We start from the raw sequence: 22,779 nt of genomic DNA on the forward strand, positions 1-22,779 counted from the left end.
CACAGCTGTGTGCCCCCGAGCACCGTAGGGAGGCCGGAATAATGGCCCCGAAGACCTCTATGTCCTTGTCTCCAGAGCCGGCGAGTGGCACCTGCACAGCAAAGGGACCATGAGGCAGGCGGCCGTCCCGGGCTGTCCAGGAAGGGACTCCAGTGGAGAGAGGGAGGCGGCCGAGGAGCTGGCCGAGGCAGGAGGGACCTGCCCTGCCCGCATCTTGGTTTGACCTCTGCCCTCAGGACCCTGACAGTGTCTTGCTGGAGGCCACTGGGTGTGCAGATGTCCCCGCCGACGCTGACAGCACTCCCCAGAGGCCGGGCCTCCGGTTCCCGGGCCACTGCCCCCAGGGACCACAGGCACGTGTCCTGCTTTCTCGTCTGGCTGTGGTCCCCTCCCCTCACACCGACACCTGAGGGACATCCAACTAGGCAGCCCCCTCGTTTTCCTGAACCCAGTTTCCATGCGCCTTTTGCTTTAGGACCACAGGTCAATGCCACAGCGGGCTGGGCTGGGCTGTGGCCAGCGGCTCCGCCTGCCCGGTGTGAGGGGGCCAGGCTGCCAGAACCCACAGCTCCTCACTGGGACTCGGGGCGTGAGCTTAGAGGACGCGCCCTCGTCCGATCGTGCAGGACCAGCCTGAGCAAAAGTCAAGACACAGAGACGAGACTGTTTTCTACTGAAACTTATTATTCGCCTCAACCTCAAACTAAGAACGGACAACACTGTCTCCAGTGAGCCTTTTCAAACCACTCGGCTCCCCTTTGGTCAGGCTGTCACCCCTTCCAGCGCTCGCACCCCCCCAGGGGCTGCAGCGAGAGCTCCTGGCCCGGGGGGCTGGGCCGCGCCTTTGCCAGATGCAGCTGGAGGAACGGAGACCACCCAGCCTCCCTCCGGCCTCGGGGCAGAGGGGGAGAAAGGGAGGGCAAAATAACTTACATCCACAGCGCCTGGGGGCTGGGGTGTCCTCGGCTGCCAGGTGGGACCCGCCCACTGTCTCCACATGTGCTGACGCCGAGGGTGGCAGGGGCTCCGCAAGGCTGTCCCCCCCCCAGCCCCCAGGTCCCGGGCCCCACAGAGACCACTCTCCAGGACACGAATCCTGCGTGGGAGCCACACGCTCTGGGCCCGACAGCTGGGTTCAGGGCGGCAGGTGCTGCTGTCAGTGCTGCGAAGAGTCTGGAAGTGTGTCCAGGTGGCGTGACGAGAGATGGGGTGCCCGCCCTGCACCGCGAGCAGGGTTCGCTCCCTAGCCCCAAACCATCTGCAGCCTCAGGGACCGGGAGGGCAGTTCTGCGACCCCCGAAGTCCATGTGAGCCTGGAGGTCGCAGGTGAAGGCAGCTCCCCACCCAGCCGCCAACACCGCCCACCCAGGGGGAGGTGGCGTGACAAGCAAGCGATGGTGCGTGGAAGTCTCAAAATGCTGGAACCGGGAGGCAGTGAGGGAGGTGAGCCCCCTCGGGCTCTGCCTGCAGCTGGGCCGAGCCACACGTGGGGGGCGCCTCTGCGCGGCACTGGGCCCCACCCTCTGCTACTTCTCGCCCCAGGGCCCGGAGAAGCCAGGTCACCCTTCTCGCACTGGGCAGCCCTGGCGGAGCCGCGGGCGGGGCTGCTGGCGGAGGGCGCGCAGGCCCAGTCCCAGGGCCGCGCCTCACTTGGCCTCCATCCAGTCTTCCTGGACCCAGGGCAGGCCCAACAGAAATGCGTGTCTGTCTGTCGAGTGACTTCCAACAGGACTTTAATCCCAAAGCTAACCCAGACCGAGAGGCTGCGGGAAGCAGGGTGGAGGCGACACAGGTGCTCAGCGACCGGCCGCTCGCTGCTCCCACGGCTCCTGCTCTCCCGGCCGCGGCTCCCGGGCCGGGCCGACCCTCCCGCGGGGAGGTCCTGAGCACAGTGCGGTCCCGTCGAGGGCAGAGGCGGCGGGCACGGGCGGCGGGCAGGATGGATAAAAGGCGGTGGCACTGGGCACCCAGAGGCTGGGCTGAGCTCTTGAAGGCGCCTCCAGCAAGAACCAGGCGAGACATCCCCCAACTCCAGGGTTTTCAGAGGGACAGGATCTCAAAGTCCTCGTCTTCTGAGTCGAAGAATCTTTCCAGTCGTTCCACATCAGAAGAATCTGGAAGAAAAAGACAGGGGGCTGCTCTGGGTGTGGCGTACGGCAAGCAGCTGTGAGTGCACCGACCACACCTGCTGGCCCGCTGGCCCCAGGGCTGGCCCTGGCCCTGCCCCTGGATGGGGGGCGGGGGGGGGGGCAGATGGCAAGAGGACACCAGGCTGCCCAGTGGAGGGGTGGCCTCCAGGTCGGCGCCAGCCAGGTGCCTCACTAGGGCTCTTTCACTGGGAGGAGGCAGAGCACACACACCTCCAGCCACAGCCCAGGGGGACCTGACGTGGCTGAGGGCGAGGGCCACCAGTCCCAACAGGGGCGCTGGTCTCCATGACAGCCCCTGGCCCCCACGTGGTCTCCGGCAGGCAGCCGGCTCTGGCGTCGCCCCCTCAGGCTCTTCCAAGAGAGAAGCCACAACGGGCAGCTCCATCGTCGGCGTCCCCAGCGCAGACTCCGCCGGGTCCTCACAGGGCCCTTCCCCGAGCGGACGGTCCCCGCTCTCCGCGTGCCACGCTCTTGTTCAGTGGGGGGTGGGGGGTCTGTTCGAGGAGGCCCCTGGGCCTAGAGCCACGTGGTGGTGGGAGGCAGAGCCCGTCTGTGGCCACGATGGCCCAGACGGGGACAGGCTCCCACGCGAGCCCGGCATATTCTGGGTCACACGGCACCTGGGGACCCGTGAGGAGCAAGCCCAGATCCCTGGGCCCAGGGCCCACACGTGGGGGGGCAGCACAAGGGGACACTCGGCAGTGTCCCGGGTCCCACGTCACAGGCACAAATCACCAAGTGTCCGCATCTGGGGTTCACACAGTCTTAAAGGTCAAAAGCGAGGGGACAGGGTGTGGGGGGAGCGAGGGGAGGAGACCAGAAACAGCACACGGACGACACCCGAAGGGGGAACAGGCGGTGCCCGGCATTCACCCGACAGGTGGTCCCGCGGCCTTGGACTCACCTAAGGACAGGTTCAGGACGTCGGGGCAGGCCAGGTGGGAAGGCTGCTGCTCCACCAGCTCAAACATGGGCAGAGCACCTCCAAGCAGCGACAGCTGTCAGGAACACACAGCTGCTGGAGGCGGTCCTCGGGGTGCAGCCTCCCACCCCGCCCCCGAGGGCCCCCGTGCGCAGGAGAACGCTGAGGAGGCGGAGGCAAGGCTCACAGCCCGGGGCCGAGCTGTCCACAGGCAGCCCCCTCCCCCCACGTGGAGGCCGCCCCCTCCCCCCACGTGGAGGCCGCCCTGGGGGCACCCTCGCCGCCGGCCTCCGTCACCCGAGGCTGATGGACGAGGAGGCGCACCCTGACCTCTTCCCGAACAGCGTCGGTCCCCACACCCTCTGATCGCTGAGGAGAAGCGGCGACCACACGAGGGCCTCGGCGTGCGGTGGGGGGACACGTGGGGGGACAGGCGACGCCCCGGGGACCCTGTCCACGCAGGCGGGGAGCCACCACCCACCTTCCTGACCTGCTGGCACCAGTCCCCGAAGTCGTCCTCGGTCGCGCAGAAGAAGCCCTGGAACGAGACCCGCGGTGAGCGCCAGGGGGCGCCAGGCCACGCCGGCTGCCTCGGGGCCACCCCCCCCCTGCCGCCAGCGCCACTGCCAGGGCCGGGACAGTCCGCCGTGCGCCCTCCTCCAGCCCCCGCCCGTGCCCACAGGCTCCGAGAGCGGCTCGCGGCCCGGCCCTCTGCCCCTCTGGCCCTCTGCCCCAGGCAACAGAGGCTGTGGCCCCGGGCCGGGCCGGCGGGCTCAGGACTTGTCCCTGAGCAGCTCAGCTGCGGAGGAGACCAGGGCCAGGTGCCCCGGCTCCCGGGTCGCCAGGGCCAGGGGACAACGGGGGGGGGGCCGCGCACCACGGCGATGGACGGGTCCAGCTCCCCGATGCCCATCCTGCTGGGCGGGTGCCGGCAGTGGAAGCTCTCGTCCGGGATGGAGCGGCTGTCGGCGAACTCCACCGCCGGCTGCGTCGTGTGGGGGTCCAGGTAGATGAGCTCCTCTCCTGGGCCGGCGACACGGAGGTCAGAGGATCGGGAGCGCACGGGCCCCGCTTCGGACCCGCCCCTCCACAACCCAGCCAGCAGGGCACGCCAAGATGGGGGACACCGTGGGGGAAGGCGGGGTGGGACGCGCTGGCACTGGGCTGAGCTGCCTTCAGGTGTGGGGGGAGGGGGGCTACCTCCAAGGCCAGGCCCCCCCCCCCCCCCCCCCCCGGCTTCTGGCGACCGGGCCGGCACCGGTGCCCGCCACTCACCCACGTAGCCGATGAAGTAGTGGGCGCTGTTGGGCTTCCCTCCGATCACGCCCAGGGACTGAGGCATCATGAAGCAGCCCTGTGGGGAGGGAGGGGCGGGGGCTGCTGCGCACGTGGGAGCAGGGCCGCTCCCCTGCACGGGCCCCGAGTGGGAGAATGAGCCCCGCCAGCTCGGTGGTCAGGAAGGGGGACGGGCACCACATGCATGCCCTCCGCTCCTTGCAGGAGGCCCGCCGGCTGCGGGCAGCGGCCACGAGGGCCCTGGGAGCGGGGAGGCCTGCACACTGAGATCAGGGGTTGGTTTGACCCCACAGAGCGCAGAGAATGGAGGCGGGAGGCTAGGGGAAGGGGCGGGGCCGGCGGGAGGGGCGGTCAGAGGCTCAGGACGGGGCCACGCCGGTGACGTGGGAGGGCTTTAACGCGGAACCGTTTCGGTCCCCTCGCGGGTCAGCGAGGCAACAGAGGAGGGGACACTCACCTTCAGCGTCTCCACGTAGGCCTCGTTGATGTCCGTGAGCCCCAGGCGCAGGGGGATGAGAAGCACCAGGGGCCTCCACGGGGACGGCCTGTGGGTGACCTCAGCCCGCGGAGGGAAGCCGTTGCAGTGCCCTTCGGAATCCGCCGGGAACGCAGCGGCCCCTGCGCAGGGCAGGCTGCTCCTGCACAACCTTCCTGGGGAGGGGAGAGGGGCCTCGGTGGGCTGAGCAGGGGCAGGTCCCAGCCCGCCCACCAGGAACAGGCGCACGAGCACCGGGGGCACGCGAACACCGGGGGCTCTTGACAGGTGCGGACTGGGGGAACGCGGCGCGAGACCGGCCCTGCCGCCCACAGAGGACGGAGGCCGGACCTTCCCCACGCACGCTCACATGGACACCTCGTGCGAAGTGACACACGCACACACAACACTCCGGGACACACATGCACCTCAGAGAGGTCCCCCCGACAGGCGCCACGCGGCCCCCGGCCTGGCCACACACAGCCCCAACCAGGTCCCCAAACTCCTGTGGCCCCCCCAAGCAAGAGCACGGAGGAGTGACGGCTCCTTTAAACGTTCACGCAGCTGCCTCTAAGGGCACTCGGAGACCCTCACACCCGTGAGCCAGGGGACTGGTGGCAGGAGGAGACACACCTGTGGCCAGAGCACACCCGGCAACCAGCCTGGCTTCTCCACGCCGCTCCTCCCGAAGGGGGCGGGGGTCCCAAAGGCACCAAGGTGGGAAAGGGACGGTGCGGGACAGCCAGGGTCCAGCCGTGCCCAGAAGGGGCGACGCACGGCACCCGGCCGAGCAGGAGACCAAGGGCTGCCTGAGGCAGACCCCGCGCAGACCCTGCTCAGACCACCCACGGCAGTCCGGGGAGCCAGAGCCACGGCCCCACCAGGGACTGGGGACCGGGGACCGGGGACCGCCTCCCACAGCGAACTGGGACCCGGCCTCCAGGCCGTGCCCTCGGTCCAGGTGCTCGGTCCGCACGTAACCCTGAGGAACTGAGACAGGACGTGGGACACCCGACTGAGCTGGCCTGGGCTCTTCAAAAACGCCAGCGCTGGGAAGAGCCAGGGAAACAAAACAGAGCTTGCGGGCTAAAGGGGACCACAGAGGCCCGGCCCCCCAGGCTTTGGAGGGCGGCAGCGGGCTGCGAGGGTCGGCGGGAGTGGCTCAGCCTGCGACCGGGGGCCCTGGCCGTGGGGGTCACGCCGAGCGCCCAGCTGAGGCTGGGCGGAGGGCCGGAGGAAGGAAGCTCTGGGAGCAAAGCTTAAAGACCCCCTGGCGAGCGAACCTTCCTGCAATGCCGTGGTCTACGAGGAAACACACAGGGTCTGAAGCAAGTGACAAGTGACGCCCCTTTTCACTACAAACTCTTCTACTACAAAATCCTGAACACGTAATTCTGTAACAACGTCACACTCGTGCACACACCGTGTGACACTGTAGGTGAAACGTTCGAAAGAAAACTGAAGTGTCCCCAACCACACCCCCACACGTGCAGGCGCCCCCGAGGCCTGTGCGGGGTGCTGCTCTGCCTCGCACGACGGTGGGCACAGAGCCTTCCGGGGCCTCCTGTGGTTAACGAGAGGGTTGGGGAACCCTGAGCCCTGCCTGGGAGGAGCTGACGGAGCTGAACCACCAATGGCCGATGGTTCCATCGGTCACCTCCACGTCACGCAGCTGACAGAAACCCAGACGAGGGGTCCAGGAGCCTCAGGGGCGAGGGGCAGACAGGTGGAGACCCCCGGAGAGAGGCGGCAGGGCAGGGCAGCTCCCCCGCCTGGCAGTCCCTGAGCTGTGTCCTGTGCGGGAGCCTGTGATCTCGTGAGCAGCACGCTTCCCTAGGCTGTGTGAGCCCCCCTGGCGCACACCCAAGGCGGGACCTCACTCCAACTCACAGCATCGGGTCAGGAGCCCAGGTTCCGTCTGAGGTGGGGGAGGGGGTGCAGCCTTGCAGGTAGAGCCCTAACCTGGGGGGTCCGAGGCCGCCCTCAGGTAGCTGGCGTTAGCTGGGTGGTGGTGGCAGGGGAGCCCACGCGTCGGAACTGGGGTCCACAGCTCACCTTCGCACTCGTGAACACAGACTCCTGCGCGTCCTCCCCGTCCCCAGGGACCTGAGGTCTCCCGGAACCACGGGCCCCACCGGCCCCACCGCATCTCCCTCCGGCCGTCACCCCCGCAGCTGCCGTCCCCGCTGCCACTGCCTCTGCTGGGCTCCTCCTGTCCGCCCCGCGTCCTCCTCCCAGCCTGGAGGTGTCCGCACCATCTCCTCCACCCCCGCTCTCCATCATCCGGCGCCAGACGGGTGCAGGTTCTCCTCCTGATCTCCAGTCTGCTGGCCTGACTTCCTGTGACCCCAAAACTGAGGCCTGAAACCTGCAGGGAGTCCGGCCGTCCTTCCCGGCTGCTCTGCCCTCGGCTCACACGCACGCTCTGGGCAGCACTCCCGTGCGGGCACGCCCTGCCCCCCAGTCCTCCAGGTGTGACGACACGCACCCGTCACACGCTCCCCCGTGCTGCGGCTTTGGTTCTCCCTCCCGCAGCTCAGTCCCCCCCCCCCCCCCCGGCATGCCCCGTGTGAGGCACCAGCGTCTCCGCGTTTCCTGAGCTTGAGGCTGTGCCAGGAGAACATCCGCCGGCCGACTGGCCGACTGTCTCTCCCCGTCTCTCGGAACCACCAGCCTTTTGGGCCGGCTCAAGGCGGGCCAAGGCGGGCCCAGCCGGGCCGCCGCCCGGGACCCACGAGCCCGCAGGCGGCCTGGGGTGTCACAGTGGTGCTGCTGCTGCCAACGAACGGGCTCGCCCGCGCCCCAGGTCCCATCTGCGACTGCCCAGGACTCCCCTAACTCCTTCTAACTTGCTCACTCAGGCTCTTTTTCTTCCCGCGACAACTGAACAGTGTGTTCCCTTTCCTGACCCCTGACCCCAGGTCTCAGGCTTCTGAGCACGGTCTGGCGCCTGGCGGCGGAAGGCGGGGCTGCAGAGCCAGTGAGCAGCCTCCCTGCACGAGCAGGTTATCGTCACGCTGCCACTGGATGCTCGCAGAAGTTTCCCTCCCTTCCTGCAGTTTGGAAACGTCCCCAGGAACATGTGTGTTTCACACACGCCCGACAGCTAACACTTGGGGTTCTGCAGACTCACTTCTCCCTCCACCTCTGCTCCGTTGCTGCCCCGTGCCCACCCCACAACTGCCTCTGCTCCGCTCCTGCTCCCGCAGTGGGGCCCCACGCACACCCATCTGGACCACACCGGGGCTCGGTCTGCGCTCGTCCGTGGCCGTCTGTGCCGCGGCCAGACGGCCTTCTTCCAGCTGCGACGTCTCCCTGGACCCAGGGAGCCCCAACCACCTGCGGTGCTCTCATGGGCTGACTCGACCCGCGCTCAGCGCTGTCAGGGCCGGCGCTGGGCACCCTGGAGGGCCCTCAGAGGACGAGGGGTGGGCAGGTGCACAGGGCCCCCTCGCCTGGCAGGCCTCCTCTAACATCTGAAGGGGACATTTAGCCACCTCTCCCCTCGAGAGGGGCTGGTGGGACTTGTGACACCAGCGAGCGCCTCTCAGAAGGCGGCAGTTTCTCCACCTCCTGCTCCGCAGCCCCCGGGCCCCCCTCCCCCGCCTGCAGCCCGCTGGCTCGGAGCCACGCACCGGACAACCAGCCTGTCCCACTGCAGCCTGGGCCCTCCTCTCCAGGGCGCCTGCAGCCAGAAGCATGCAGCACCCGCTGCTCAGAGTCGCCTCTGCTCCCCCCGCAGCTAAACTGTCCGGGGCTGGGGGGGGGGGGGGGCGGGGGGCGCGAGACGCAGCGAGCTGGGGCCCTGACCATGGCCTGTCAACCACCCACACCTCCCTGGGAGCCTGTCGGAGATGAGGCCAGGCCCTCCCCAGAGCCAGACCCCCGAGCTCCTCTGACAAGCACAGGGTCGTGCCTCCTCGCAGCTCTGGCACCACCAACCCCAACAACTGAGACCCCAGGAGAGGCCCGAGGGGGCCCCCCGCCCCCTGCAAGGGACGGAGGCCCTGGGAAGCTGTGTGTCTCCTGCCCCTTCCTGGCCACTGCCCCAGAGCCAGCAGCCGCGGTCGGAGGCCCGGGCAGGACTAGGCCCTGGAGACGGCGAGGAGGACCCCGGCGCTGAGAGAGAGGGAACTGCGGCGACGGAGCGCCGTGCGGCCAGACTGAGAGACACGGCGACGTTCTCCCCGACGGGACGCCGCCACGGTGCTGCGTGTTTTCTGAGGGAAAACCCCGCGGAAGGAAGGGTGTTTAAAGGGCAGTGTGGGCTGCTTCTGAGCAGTAACATCAAGCGAGTTCCCCCTTCTTTGCATTTCCGAACTTTCCAGGGTTTCAAAGACGTTTCGAGAAGCGGAATGAGAAGAGGCAGAAGGAAGGACAGCTTCCTGTCACGCCCCCAGCTTGTCCCCCGCCCCGGGGAGACAGCACTGTTCGGGGGCGAGGGCTCTGCCAGGGCCCTCAGAGCCGCAGAAGCCAGCGCCACTTTTTATTAAGGAGCCACACCCCTGGCTCCCCGAATCCTGACAGCATCCCCGGAGCGGGGCCCCAGCGCCCGGTGGGGAAGCAACACCCCCGTGCGCCAACACGCACACTCGTGGCCGCGCGCCACGCCGGTGGCCGCACGGGCAACACTTGCTTCTAGACATCCCTGTGCGCCCAGTTCCCTCAGGTTTCCAGGGGATCCTTCTGGAAAGGGGCACAGCCGCGTCCCTGCTCCATGCTGTACCTCAGCCCGAGAGGGTGGCGCTGGGAGGTTGTCCCTGTGCACCACGCACATGAGGGCAACTCAGCAAGGACAAAAACCACACCGGGTGCCCGGCAACCCAGCTCTGCAGAAAGCCTGGGCCTTCCCTGTCGCCTGGTCCTCTCTGTGAGGAAAGCTGGGGCCCCCTGGCCTCTGCTCGGGGTGCCCGGCTGGCGGGCAGACTCCCAGGCAAGGCCCTGGGAGCCCGGCCAGGGTGAGAGCTCAGTGGCCACTCCCGAGTCCCGTCCCTCCTGACCCTGCTTTCCCGCACTTACTGATGTCCTCCATCACCACCGTGTTGTCCATGGCTACGTGGACGGCCAGGGCACTCCACGTGTCGAAGACGGCGAGTTTCCTGCCAGAAAGGGGGAGGACATGCGCATGAGCGTTCACGGTGCTGGGGGGTCTGCTCTGCAGCACACCGGGGGGGGGGGGGGAACCGAGGCCCAGAGGCGTCAGTGCCGCAGGCAGGGACAAAGCTGAGGCTGGGACCTGTCCCTCCCCCGGGGCCCAGGGCCCCTCCAGGACCCCCGAGTCCTCACAGAGAGGGGTCTCTGCACAGCAGTCGCTTGGTGGCGCTGCAGCCTGAAGGCAGGCAGAGGTAGGAACCAGAACATGGGTGGGGCTGCAGACTGCAGGCTCCCCAGCGGAGGCAGGCCCAGCCCCAGCCCCGCACTCTGTGCCCCGCAGCCCCCCAGACACGCTGAGCTGAGGTCCCGGCTGTGAATGACTGAGGAGCGGCAGCTCCGGGACTCCAGCTCCGGAAGGAGGGCGGGTTCTGCCACCAGAAGCACAACAGGGGTGGGAGCCTGTGGGCGGCTCTGGGTGTAGGGGAGGTGGGCTCCCCACAGGAGGGAGGCCCTGCTGGGCCTAGGGACACAATGAGGAATGTTGGGGTGACCACACAGAGCCCCACTGGGAGGAAGGCCAGGCAGGACACCAGGGAAGCACCTTCAGGGCCACCCAGCCACCTCCTGGCCACGCCGAGGGCCGGGTGCCACTCGGAGACGCACTGGCCCATGGGAGACAGAGCCCTGAGGGAGGCTGACATTCGGGGGGGGGGGGGGGGGGGCAGGCAAGACGACGTGACCGCGTGAGACAGTCGGCGCCCGGGGCACACAGCAGGGGCAGGCGGGGCGCACGCAGCCTGGGCAGCGCAGGAGGGTGCATGCGAAGGCCCAAGGCGCCGTGTGCCAGGAGGCGCGCAGGGCAGCCGGCCGCACCCGCCGTCGCCCCTCCATCACTGGGGAAGCCAGGGCATGCGGAGAAGAGGAAAGGGTGGCCGACTTCTAAACGTGAGGATGACTCCCGCTGCTGTTGAAAAGGCACCCCGGGGTGGCACAGAGAAGGGAGACCCTCAAGGAGGTGAGGGAGGGGGCCCGGACCCGGGCGAGGACCATGAGGCGAGGCACGCCACGCAGCCGTGTTGGGAGAGCAGGGTCAGCTGGGTCCCAGGGTCCGGCCTGCAAGCTGGGAGGAGGGGCCGCCCCCACTGTGGGAGGAGCAAGCAGGCTGGGTGGGGGAGAGTCTGCCCTGCGTCCAGGCTTTTCAGCTGACCAGCTCCCTGGACGTTCAAGATGCTAGGTGAGTGTCTTGGTGCGACAAGTCAGCCCTGATTCACGACTCTGGGAGCTGAGAGGGAGCCACCAACCGCAAAAGCCGGGCGTGGACAGCACAAAGGGAAGTGGCCACAGGCCCGAGACAATGCCTGCAGTGCCCGCAGGTGGGAAGGGGTGCGGCAACAGACGCGAGGTGGCCAGGGGCACAAAGGGCTGGAGAGTGGGGCCCTGTGGCCCAGGTCTCCAAGGACGGCATGTGCCTGTGCCGAGAGCTCCCGCCTGGCAGCTGAGTGGGGACAGGAACTCGGCCTCCAGACAGGACAGGGTTGACAGCGACCTTGATGCAGCTGCTCGGGGCAGCAGTGGGGAGGAAGCGGGAAGTGAGTCATGCACGACGGAAGACCTCACGCAGACCACACAGGTGCACACGCACACGGGCCCCGCTTCCAAGGCAAGGCTGTGCCGGGCCCGGGCCCTACAGGCAGGCGGGGATGCTGCGTCAAGCCGGGGCTGGGCAGGGGGCTGGGCACAGACACAGAGAAACAGTGGCAGGCCTGGGGACCCACCGGAAGTGGGACGTGTACAAGGAGAGGAGTGTGCGGGAGGGAGGACCGCAAGCAGCCCGACGAGGGCGGCTGGGCGGGGAGGCAGCCACCCCTGGGGATGGGTGAGAAGGGCCATCCCAGGAAGCCGCCTCTGGGTGCCTGCGGGAGCGCCCTATGGGGACCGGGAGCAGGCAGGCAGGTGCTGGGGGCCTCGGAGGGAGGCTGAGGTTTCGAGGAGGGGAGGAGGCCAGGACAGGGCAGAGCCCCACAGCGCCTGCAGGGGAGCAGCCCTCCCCGACCGTGGACCCCCGAGCTGCTGCGCCGGGTGGGCCCACCCACCGACAAAGAGCAACGGCTCCACCAATGGGCGCACCCCATTGTGGGTGCAGGCATTCATCCTACAGGAAACCTAGGTGCCGACGTGCAAGACCACGTGGATGGTCACCGCGGAGGACCCTCCCGCGGCCCTGCAGCGCCAGGCCTCAGGTCCGAGCACGTCCACCCCACCTTGTTCCCACAGACACGGGGTGGGGGCCCGAGGCCGCACGTACTTGAGAACCTGGGCGACCGTGTTGGGCCCGTACCACTGGCCAATGGACTTGCCCTCGCCAACTCCCATTTGCGCTGCAGGGAACAGATGCGGTTAGCGGCACGCACGTCCCGACCCCGACCCCGACCCCGACCCCCTCCCCGGCCGCTCAGGAGAGGCAGGGCCTGGTGGCAGGAGGACCAGGAAGCCCAGACAGGCCGGCCCAACTCCGCCCCCGGCCTGCACCGACGGACACCAGGGTGCCTGCCCCGGAGGGACACTCAGGGCCTCAGGGTCTGGCCTGAACCCCGGCCCCAGGACTGAGTGGCCAGGGCTCCAGCCACTCGGTGGGGAGTGGGGCTGAGAAGCAGGGGACTCGCTGGACTCAGAGCCGTGTCTCTACCTCCCCCCACGCCTGGGAACGGGGTGCTCGCCACAGGCTGGGCCTGCCTCAGCCAGGGAGCAGCGCGACCCCCTGCCCGAGCCGACTGCAGAAGCCGGGAGGAGCAGCCGGGCCACCCTGGGGCCCGGGGTGGGGACAGGCCTCCTGCGGCGCACCCGACACAGGAAAGCTCTCGGGACACCTGAGACCGGCGCCCACACAGACAGCCGGGACCCCGCCCCCGCCCGCCCCGCCCACCTATCTGGTGGATGGAGTAGTAGCTGTCCTTCCTGTCGATGAAGGCGTTGAGAACGTGGAAGTAGCTGTCCGGCTGCCTCTTCCGCTGCGTCCACCTCCAGTCTAGCGGAGACAGGGCACAAGTGTGGTTTTGCCCGATGTGGCAGAGCCGCCCGCGCACTGTGGACGCTCAAGAGGCAGAAAGCACCCCAGCCGCTCTGAGCCTGGCTCAGGTTCAAACCCAGGCTCCCCAGGACTCCAAAGAGGCCACCACGAACCCATGCAAAAGGCAAACAAGGGCCTCAGGGTTTTAAGGGGAACTTCCAACAGACACGTGTCAGCGTTCTTCAAAGTCGCTCCTGTGAGTCGCTGGGAGCCAGCAGGTCGCTGACGCAGCCCGGCCCCTCACCTCCATCTGACCCCCCCCCCCCCCCCCGGCGTGACTCACCCCGGCCCAGGTGCCGGCACAGCAGGGCCTGGGCGAAGATCATCTGTCCGCAGCGGAGCATGCAGCCCCAGCCCGTGTCCGAGGTGGGGCCGGTGCCCCCTGTGGGGGGGCAGAGAGGGCGGGCTCACCGTCAGGGGGCGGCGACCGGACCTCGCTGGTCACCCCAAGTGGCAGGCGTCGGTGCCGTCCCGGCCACACCCACCCCCTAGCACCCACCCGGCCGTGCGGAGGACCCACTGCGGGAAGTCGAGACGTCCCGACGACCCTCCCAGCAGGCACACCCCGCGGACGAGCCACGGAGAAGCACGGTGCCTGGAAACCAGGAGCAGACCCCGCGCCTGCGAGTCCCCGGGCACGCAGACCTCGGCGCAGGGCCGGCGCCGCGGGGGGAGGGGCTCGGGGGCAGCAGTGGGGGCGCGAGCGCCCTCGGCCCGTCCGCGCTCCGTTCACCCGCCAGCACCCGGACTCCGACACCGGGCTCGTGGCGTCACACGCACCGCGACACAGGCCCACGCACACGGGAAGTGCCCTGAGGTCCTCGGCAGCAGCAAGACCGGGCCGGGCCCGCCGGCAGTGACCCAGCAGACTCGGGCAGGTGCTCAGCACGGTGCCCACCGCCCCCGCCCCACCCCGCCTTGCCCCGCCCCCCACACCAACCAGCCACGTCCCGGCGGAGGGAGGGAGCCCCCCCACCCCCCCCCCACAGTGGTGCCAGGCCACACGGGGCTCCCGGGCAGCCCGTCCTCCTTCCCTGCACCCAGACAGCCGGCCTGCAGGACGGTGCCGTCCCCGCTGGCACCACAGAGCACACCCCAACCCCACCCTGCTCCCAGGGCCGAGCAGAGCGGCCTCGGAGCAGGTGTGCAACCAGAGCGGAGTGCACCTGACAGGTCGCACACTTCCACAGTCCCCCGAGGGGGCGCTGGCCTGGTCCCCCCGTCTCAGCGTCCCGAAGACGCGCTGGAGATGCTTTGTGCCCCCCCCACTTCAGGAGAACGGGGGAACCGAACCGAGACGAGACCAGGCAAGGAGGCGAAGCCCCCTGGGCCCAAACTCCGGTCTCCGGTGCTCCGGCTGCAAAGGCCAGGCCAGGCCAGGCTGGCCCCCAACGCCTGTCCTCCCCCGGGCACAAGGAGGAAGCATCGCTTCCGGTGGAACGTACCTGAGTGCCACCTGCCCTGTCCGACGGCTCGCCCACAGCCCAGTGTGGACACACGGGAGAAGACAAGGGGCAGAGCGCTGTGGCCTCCAGCCCCCCGGACCCACGCCCCGGACCCAGGACAACACTCAGACACAGAAGCCAGCGAGAGCCCCGAAGCGCCTGGCCACTTCACGGCCACGGTCTTCCACGCCAGCACTGCCAGCCGTGGCCGACCCTGATCTCAGGCCCACGGCGGAACAGTGACTCGTGATTGGGGAAGCGCTGCCAGGAGCCCCCAGTGCCCCAGAGCGAGGGCAGGGCCTCGGCAGCCTGGCCCCCGGGGGCTGCCGGGAGCACGGACACGAGGGCCAAGTACTGGACCCACCCAAGTCAACCTGCCCGTCAGTCTGCCGCGCCCCCTCTGAAACGTGCCCGTCCCGCTGCACGCCGCGACAGACAGGACTCACCAATGGCCGGGAAGTTCTTCCTGTACGTAAACCACAGTCTGGACGCCACGTCGGATAGGATCTCATCCTTTTCTAGAAAACGTTCAAGAGAAAAATCACGCACACACAGCCTGAAGCGCCACGGTGCATGCCACAGAAACGGAGCCAGCGACTGCCACCCCACCCCTCGGTCTGGGAGCCCAAGCGCCGGAGGGCGGCCACCCCCGCTCGCCGGTACCTGTGAACACGCTGTATTTCCTGCCCAGTATCCAGACGGGCTCCGAGGTCTCCGGGAAATCTTCAAACTCGGCAAATCGGAGTGTGTCATAGGTCAGAGTAGCTGTTGAAATTAGAGACGCACATTGATCGAATTTTTATAATTTCATGAAACAGCATCTCGATCATTTACTGCACCTCTGTTTTAAAAAATTCCGCGTCTCAGGGTCACCCAACAATCGCAACTGATGGAGCCCAGAGCCCGACCTAGCGGCGCTCGGGGAGGGGTGGGGGCCTGCGCCTTCCGGACTCCAGCCACAGTCAGTGCCGCAGACCCCGGGCGGGAGACCGCCAGGGGCCAGGCCCAGGGAGAAAGTGAACACCACAGAAAACAAAGCCACCTCTTTAAACACCTGCTTCACCACCACCGTGTTTACACCTAAAGGACTTTGAAGCAAAACCACACCTCGGTGCCGGGGGCCAGGCTGGCAGAGGGGGAGGGGGTAGAGCCGGAGTGGGGGGTGGGGGGAGGGGAAGGCTCCCACCCCCATCCCGGGTTCACCAGGCCACGCCGGGGAGCGCTGGCCCAGAGCCATGATGCAGGAAGACGCTTCCAGGGCAAGGAACCCCAGCCCTCCAGGGCACTGGGGGCCCCAGGCCTCGGCAGGCTTCTTAGGAGGGAGCAGGTAGGTGTAGGGGGCAGGGCACAGACTCCTGGGTGGGGCACGAGGCCCCAGAAACGGAGAGGACCCTGCTCTCCCCTGAAGGTCTGGACGCCGAAGGCCGGAGCCCAGGCCCGCTCCTGCTCGTCGGCGAGGCCGCCAGACGGGCGCAGCCGCAGCCTCCACCGGCAGCACCCCCTTTCACAGGAAGCGCGTGGAACGTGGGCCCTAGCTGCCCCACTGCCACGCTGACAAGACGTGAGCCCTGCCTTCCTTCCAGGGTCCCTCCTGCCCCTGGGGCCCTGGCCGAGGGGGCAGGGCCTTGCTCTGAGCCCCCCACCTGCGAGGCGGGTGCGCCAAGTGCACTTCGGGCGCCCCGCCCCTGCAGCGGCGCCTCAGAGAACCCCGACACGCAGCTCCCCCTGCGGCCTCTCCAGCTCCCACAGGGCCCGGCCGCCACGCCCCTCATCACCTGCACCCTCACAGAGGTGCTTGGGAACCCTGACACTGGACGAGTTTCTCCCAGATCTTTTTGTTTAGACCACTTCCTTAAGATTTTATTTGTTTTATTTGTAGAGACAGGGGAAGGGAGGAGGAAAGACATAGAGAGAAACGTCAATGTGTGGTCACCTCTCATGCGCCCCCTGCTGGGGACCTGACCCGCAACCCAGGCGTGTGCCCTGACTGGGACTCGAACTGGAGACCCTTCGGGTCGCAGGCCCGTGGCTCAGTCCACTGACCCGCACCAGCCAGGTCTCCCAGATCTTAACTTACTTTTTTTGACAATAGCTCCACCTTTTGGTAAAAATGACACATGCTATTTATTCTTTTTTAAAAAGAAAAGAAAGAAGAGAGAGAAAAGAAGGGAAGAGGAAGGGGAAAGGGGAGGAAAAACCTACAGAAATGCCGTGGGAAGTCGCCTGCAGCCTCACACCCAGCCAGGCCCGTCCCTCTGGGCGTCTCTGCACAGGCCTGCGAAGGGGCCGCCACACACCTGGGGCTGGTTTCCTCGCCTCTTCCTCGCAACAACACGGTCCGTCCCCAGAATCACAGCTCCTCGACACAGGGACCTCGAGGCCTCCTGTCTCACCAGGTACGCGGCACGGGTGCCCACGCCACAGGGCACTCCAGGCCCTGCTGGGTGGGCCTGTTGCCGGCCAGCACCCTGCTGGCCCTCCCATGCTGGGCACAGCCCCGGGGAGAGGCAGGGCGGAGTGCTGGCGGCCAGGCGCTCCCAGGCTGCAGGCTCCTGAGCCACTCGCAGTGCCTCTGGGGCGGCGTCCCCTTGATCCCCTCGCCAGACGCGGGGAGAACAACAGGCTGTCCTCGCCTCAGGCCACGCAGGGAGCCTCCCCCTGCGGCACGCAGGAGGCCACAGACAGAAGGGCTCCAAGGTTGGCGGGGTCATGGGGGTGAGAACTACAGCCCTAAAGGGAAGTACTCTGCTCCACCAGGACCGGAACCAGCGCACAGCAGAGCCCCCGTCACAGGCCGGGAGAGCAGCGGCGGACCCGCCGGGTCCTCGGCCACGGAGGCTGGCCCGCGTGACTTGGAGTTCTCAGGCCGGGGGGACCCAGACCCAGCTCTGCCTCCCCAGGGTCCCAGGAGCCCTGCGCTTCCAGAGCAACTCCCGCTGCCCAGAGGGCCCCGCAGGGACCTCACGGCTCCCCCTCGCCGGTCTCTGGGGTCTGGGTCCACGGTCAGGGCCGACCAGGCTGCTCGGGGGCGGGAACAAACAACGTGACATAAACGCACAGTGTGACAGCAGGCTTACTTCTGCCCTCCTACGTAAGGCCACCTGTGTCTGCATGTGACCATGGGAACTGAGCCGGGGTGAATGACAAGTCCATCTCCTCAAGGAGCTGACGACATTCCCTGCCCGCGTGCGCCATCCCCATGGCACCCCACACCCCCAGCCCCCGCTGCCTCCCGGGGCACACAGCCTCCTGGGGCACACAGCCTCCAGGCACAGCATCCTCTCAAGGGGGGGGGGTGCTGAGACACCCGTCTGATCCCCGCCGACCGCGCCCCGCGCCCGCTGGAGCTGGGACACCCTCCTGGCGCCCGGGGCCTCCCGAGAGGCAGCGGCTGCGTGTCTCCAAGGCCCGGGCGAGCGCCGGGCTCTCGGGCGAGGAGCTCCCCTGTGGCCACTGGCACACGTCCGAGGGCCACAGCATCACAATGCCGCCAGCGAGTCTGCGGGGTCGCTCTGGCCCCTGAGACACTCCTCGGAGAGCTAGCTTCCCCCACGAGGAAAAGGAGGGGAAGGGAGGGAAAGGCTCCTTCCTAAAGGGCGGTGACAGGGGACAAGGCCTGAGGAGCTCTGAAGTCTCGGGGTTTGTCGCAAGTTGTGGGGTTTTGCGTTTTGGCGAAGTGCAGAGCGAGTGCATTCCTCAGGGTTGTTAGCAGCACTTACCGGCAACCAGGCCCACGTCAGATAGACAGCAGCGGCAGGTGTTCCGTGAGGCTCCACCACGTCACCGGGCGTCCCTCCCCAACTAAGAAAATTACAGGCTGCGTGGCTTCAGACTCTTGACCGCGGGGGCCGAACGCCAGCCAGCAGACCGGGCGCTCACAGGGCCTGAGGCTCAAACCGCTCTCGGGGGAGCAGCGTGGACGGGCGCAGCGCCCGGCGGGGGTCTGGAGCCTCTCCACCCCCATGCGCGCCACTTCAGGCCTCGTGGGGCCTCTGCCTGCCTCCCCGAGGCGGCCTGCTCATGTCAGTCCACGGCCCCATTACGACGTCACCCTCTTTCCACACAACGTCACGTTGTTTATGAAGCCGCCCCATACCTCCCGAGGTCAAGGGCTCCAACCTGGAAAAACGTGCCAGTCTCTAGACCCCCCGGTCTCGACCTGAGTCTGAAAGGAGACGACACGCAGGAGAAGCCAGGGGCAGAGGCATCGCCCAGCATGCGCAAGAGGCCCTTTGGGGAGCACCTTCCCCTCTGGTCCCCAGAGTGCTAGACACCTGACTTTGCACACCTGCCCGGGACAGTCCCGGTCACGCCCGGAAGAGGACGCAGAAAGCCCTTTATTAGCATGGTGACTCCATCAGAAACCAGCTCCACCTACCTTCACTAGTCTGACAGAAAAACAGGTCCTTGTGCTCATGCAGTGCAACAGACCTCTCTGCCCTCGGCTCCACCCCCACTGTCGCTTGCCCAGGGAGAAGCACGGGACACCCAGCCACTGGGTCTCCCTGAGAGCTCATCGCACCACATCAGGGGTACTTCCCCCAACACCTCTGCATTCTGAAGGATCACCCTCATAAGTGAAATCAGAAGGAGGGGCCTCCCTTTCCTTTAGAAGATACTTCTTTTCTTTTTTGAAGATTTTAATTTATTCTTAGAAAGAGGGGTGGGGAGAGAAACTCTAATGTGAGAGAGAAACATCCATCAGTTGCCTCCTGCATGTGCCCCAACCAGGGTCCGGACCTGAAACCCAGGCATGTGCCCTGACTGGGAATCAAACTGGCAAACTTTTGCTTGGCGGGACAACGTCCAACCCACTGAGCCACACTGGTGAGGGTCAGAAAACACTTGTTTAGAATAATAGGTTTGTAAGCAGCTATTTTTTAAAACCCCAAATTCTGCCCTGGCTGGTGTGGCTCAATGGACTGAGCACCGGCCTGAGACGCCACCAAGGGTCGCTGGTTCAATTCCCCGTCAGGGCACGTGCCTGGGTTGCAGGTCCCCAGTAGGGGGCGTGTGAGAGGCAATCACACACTGATGTTTCTCTCCCTTTGTCCCCCCCTTCCTCTCTGTCTAAAAATAAATAAAAACTTTAAAACCCCAAATACTTTACATGAAGATGCTGGTGGTTGACTTCTGAACTTGAAGAAAAAGGAAGGGAGGGAAGGAGGGAAGACAAGGGACAGAACTGGGAACCTGAGTGAGCCCAGGAGACTAGCAAACACTGCTTCAAGGACCACAGGGGCCAGGCCCCCACGGTAAACCTCCCCATGCAGCCCAAGCGGTGCTTCTCATTCACCGGCACCGTGTGCCGACAGACCCGGCTTGTGCTACACAGACTCTGCGACCAAGTGCTTATGGGACAGGAACACGCACGCTGTTCCTCAAGTTCTGCTCCTCTGGCCACCAACCGCCAACCACGTACACGCGAGATGCACCGTGACGCACGGGAGACGCGAGCAGAAGGGCCACGCTGGCTTCGAGGAACAGAGCGCGCGGCCACCCAAGTGCCGGGCCTGCCGGGCCCTGGCACGGGGCGTGAGCCCCGACGGCAGTGCGGGAGCCGGGGCAGAAGGCAGGCAGCCTGCCGCCCGCCGCCGCCTTTGGGAGTTCCACGCACTGGCAGCCCCGGGCTGCTCCCGCCTGGTTCCCTCTCTTCCCCCCACACTCAGGCCCTCGGGGGCCCCACCGGAAGTGGCCTTCTGCACACCTGAATCTCCAGGCCAGGTCTACGCCCTTCGTTCCAGCCCGTGGACCCAGGGTTCCCCAGCCATCACGACGTGAATGTCCGTCCGACAGGCACCTCACAGTCACCACGCACAAAACCGGCTCCCGACAGCTCCCCACCACGCAGGACACCCCCCCCCAAGCGTCCCCATGCCATTTCTGACCTCAGGCCACATACCACAGAACCGTCTCCACTCCTCCCCTCCAGCCACACCCCTCACCACGTCCAGTGCACACACAACCCTATCGTCTGGACCGGAAACACACCCAGAATTCAGCCTCCTCTCTCGACCCTGACCCGGCCGTCCAGCCGCTCACCTGGCTCACTTCAACAGCCTCTTGGCTGGCCTCCTGCTGCTGCCCTGCCTCTCTTTAGCACGTTTTCAAAAGAGCAGCCAGAGCGAGGCTGCCACACACACCCACATTCTCGTTACGCCTCCTGTCGAACCTTCCAGAGGGTCACCATCTCCTTCGGGATAGACATGCCCTAAGTCCGTGACCCGGCAAGGCCCCATGTTCAGGCCCAAGGCACCACTCGGCCTCCAGCTCCCGCTTCTCCTAGCCCACCCGCTACGCCCTGGCCACGCTGCCTGCTCGCTGCTCCTCGCACACCACATGCCCTCCCTTCTGCACTGCTCTGGGTCCCGGTCAGACTCGCCTCTGCAGTGAGACCTCCCTGGGCACACTGGCTCCGAGCTCAAGCACGCCCCGGCCAGGCCCACGTCACTTTCACGTGGCACGTGCCACCGGTGTCACGTCTGGAATGTCAGGCAGGGCATGGCTTTCATCTTTTTTGTTCACTTCTCTGGTCCCAGGGTCTAGAACAATGTCCCACACAAACCTCCCGCACAATAACAACTGTCGTTTACAGAACGGGTGACTAGGAAAACAATCAGGAATCTCGTGACACTTGGCCAAGGAAGGCAGACTCTGTAAGGGCTGTGGGGGTCAGGGCAGGGCCACCAGTCACCCCTGCAAAGACGTGTCCGGTCAGAGGAAGACGCCCCACCACACCCTGCAGACGCTGCATGCACTTTTATCAGCATCAACACAGGCCTCCAAACGCAAACACTGTCATCACGTGTCTGCTCCTAACTTTAATGAGACAATTTTCACATCTGCGATAATAGGACTGACGTTAAACTGTTTTCCACCTTAACCAAGTCTCTCACGTGAATGACTTTTGGTATCTAGCAGTAATAATCTAAAAGAAAGTGGAAAAACATGAAAAAGTGACCAAGCAAATAATGCTATTCCTTCGCTACCCCATGCCCTGGCAAACGGTTCAAAAGTGTCTGATACTTTTTATTTTTCAAACGAACTTCACAGAAAATACGTGTGGTTAACAGGATGAGAGTCAGGGCTAGTGTTTCTTCCAGCCACCCTACATTCAAGGGAAAAATGCCACAGATCTTTGCAATACATCTACTTTACAGTTTCCAAACTGAGACTCAAGGAAATATATGTTACAGCTACCAGGAAAAGGAAAACAAAGCAGAAACGATGTGACAGGTGGAATTAACCCACATGAAAGTCTTCTTTGTGGGGAGGGGGGCAGGGTGGTACTTGAAGGCAAGGCACTCCCCACGGAAATGAAAGAATTAAAACTGCCGTGGGATGAAAAAAAGCGCGGGGGTAGAAATGCTTTCCAGGCTACTGGACAAAGATTCAAAATACCTTGCCAGCAAAAATTAAGGAGCAGAAGCACGATGAGCTAGCCGGAAACACCACACGCACGTATGTTCACGTATGTACACACCCCTACTTTGTACTAGAACACCAAGAAGACAGGCGACGGCTTCACATTCTATCTTCCATCGCAGAAAAAGTCATCTATTGGTTACCGAATAAAAACCAAAACAAGGTACGGTGTAGAGCACTGTTTCTCGCCTCCAGCCTACCACCCTAACTTCAAAAAGTTAACCAGCTTCCACTTCACAATCCCAGCGGGGCGGAGGCAATAGCTTCCCAAGACCGCCGTTTCACGACCCAGCTCCGCCCGAGCCCCTGGCGGCGACCAGCCCCTCCCTACCACCCCCGAGGCCGCGCTGCCCCTTCTTGTCCGAGCCGGCCTTGGGCAAGCCGGGGCGGTCACCCGGGCGCTGCAGCGGACTGGACAAGCGCCGAGACCCGCAAACACGGGACTGTCAGATCCAAAGCGGCCTCCCCACGGACACAGCCCCTGCCCGTTCCACCCGGGGCCGCAAGTCGCCCACCCGCCTCCCCGCGCCCAGGCCGCTCGGGGAGAATCCCCAGCGCCCGAGGTACCCGGCGAGCCTCTTCCGCGGGTCCCTGACGCCCCGGCAGGCCCTTACCTGCGTCCATCTTCCCTCTCCGGCCGCCCACTGAGCGCCCTGTCGCTCCGACGGGGCCGCAGCGCGACGCGACGCGCTGCCACCAAGGCCAATCAGGGGCGCGGGCGGAGCCGGAAGTGCGCGCGAAAGTGCGTCGGTCGCCATTTTGACGTACGGCGGGGCCGGACAAGAAGGATCGGACTCGCGCTGTCCGCACCCCAGTGGCCTCCGGCGCGCATCACGAAAACCCCAGCAGCGACCCGCCGGAGCGGCGAAAGCAGGCGAAGGCGGTCAGCGAAGCCTTGGAGCGAG

The 22,779-nt window shown here is 66.1% G+C and overlaps 1 protein-coding gene across 1 annotated transcript; it reads right to left on the bottom strand.

The window, feature by feature from the left end:
- Positions 1 to 1,718: 1,718 nt before the first annotated feature.
- Positions 1,719 to 22,572, bottom strand: ATG4B (autophagy related 4B cysteine peptidase). Its single transcript, XM_028509703.2, has 13 exons — positions 22,489 to 22,572; positions 15,113 to 15,214; positions 14,896 to 14,967; positions 13,288 to 13,386; positions 12,861 to 12,962; positions 12,243 to 12,315; positions 9,863 to 9,942; positions 4,826 to 5,019; positions 4,348 to 4,426; positions 3,950 to 4,095; positions 3,554 to 3,610; positions 3,055 to 3,148; positions 1,719 to 2,114 (listed from the first exon to the last, which is right to left on the bottom strand). Exons 1-13 carry the CDS (start codon positions 22,496 to 22,498, stop codon positions 2,041 to 2,043), a joined length of 1,182 nt encoding a protein of 393 aa, XP_028365504.1. The 5' UTR covers positions 22,499 to 22,572; the 3' UTR covers positions 1,719 to 2,040.
- Positions 22,573 to 22,779: the final 207 nt, after the last annotated feature.

This window comes from Phyllostomus discolor, chromosome 4 (genome assembly GCF_004126475.2).
Source record: "Phyllostomus discolor isolate MPI-MPIP mPhyDis1 chromosome 4, mPhyDis1.pri.v3, whole genome shotgun sequence".
NCBI classification, from domain to species: domain Eukaryota; kingdom Metazoa; phylum Chordata; class Mammalia; order Chiroptera; family Phyllostomidae; genus Phyllostomus; species Phyllostomus discolor.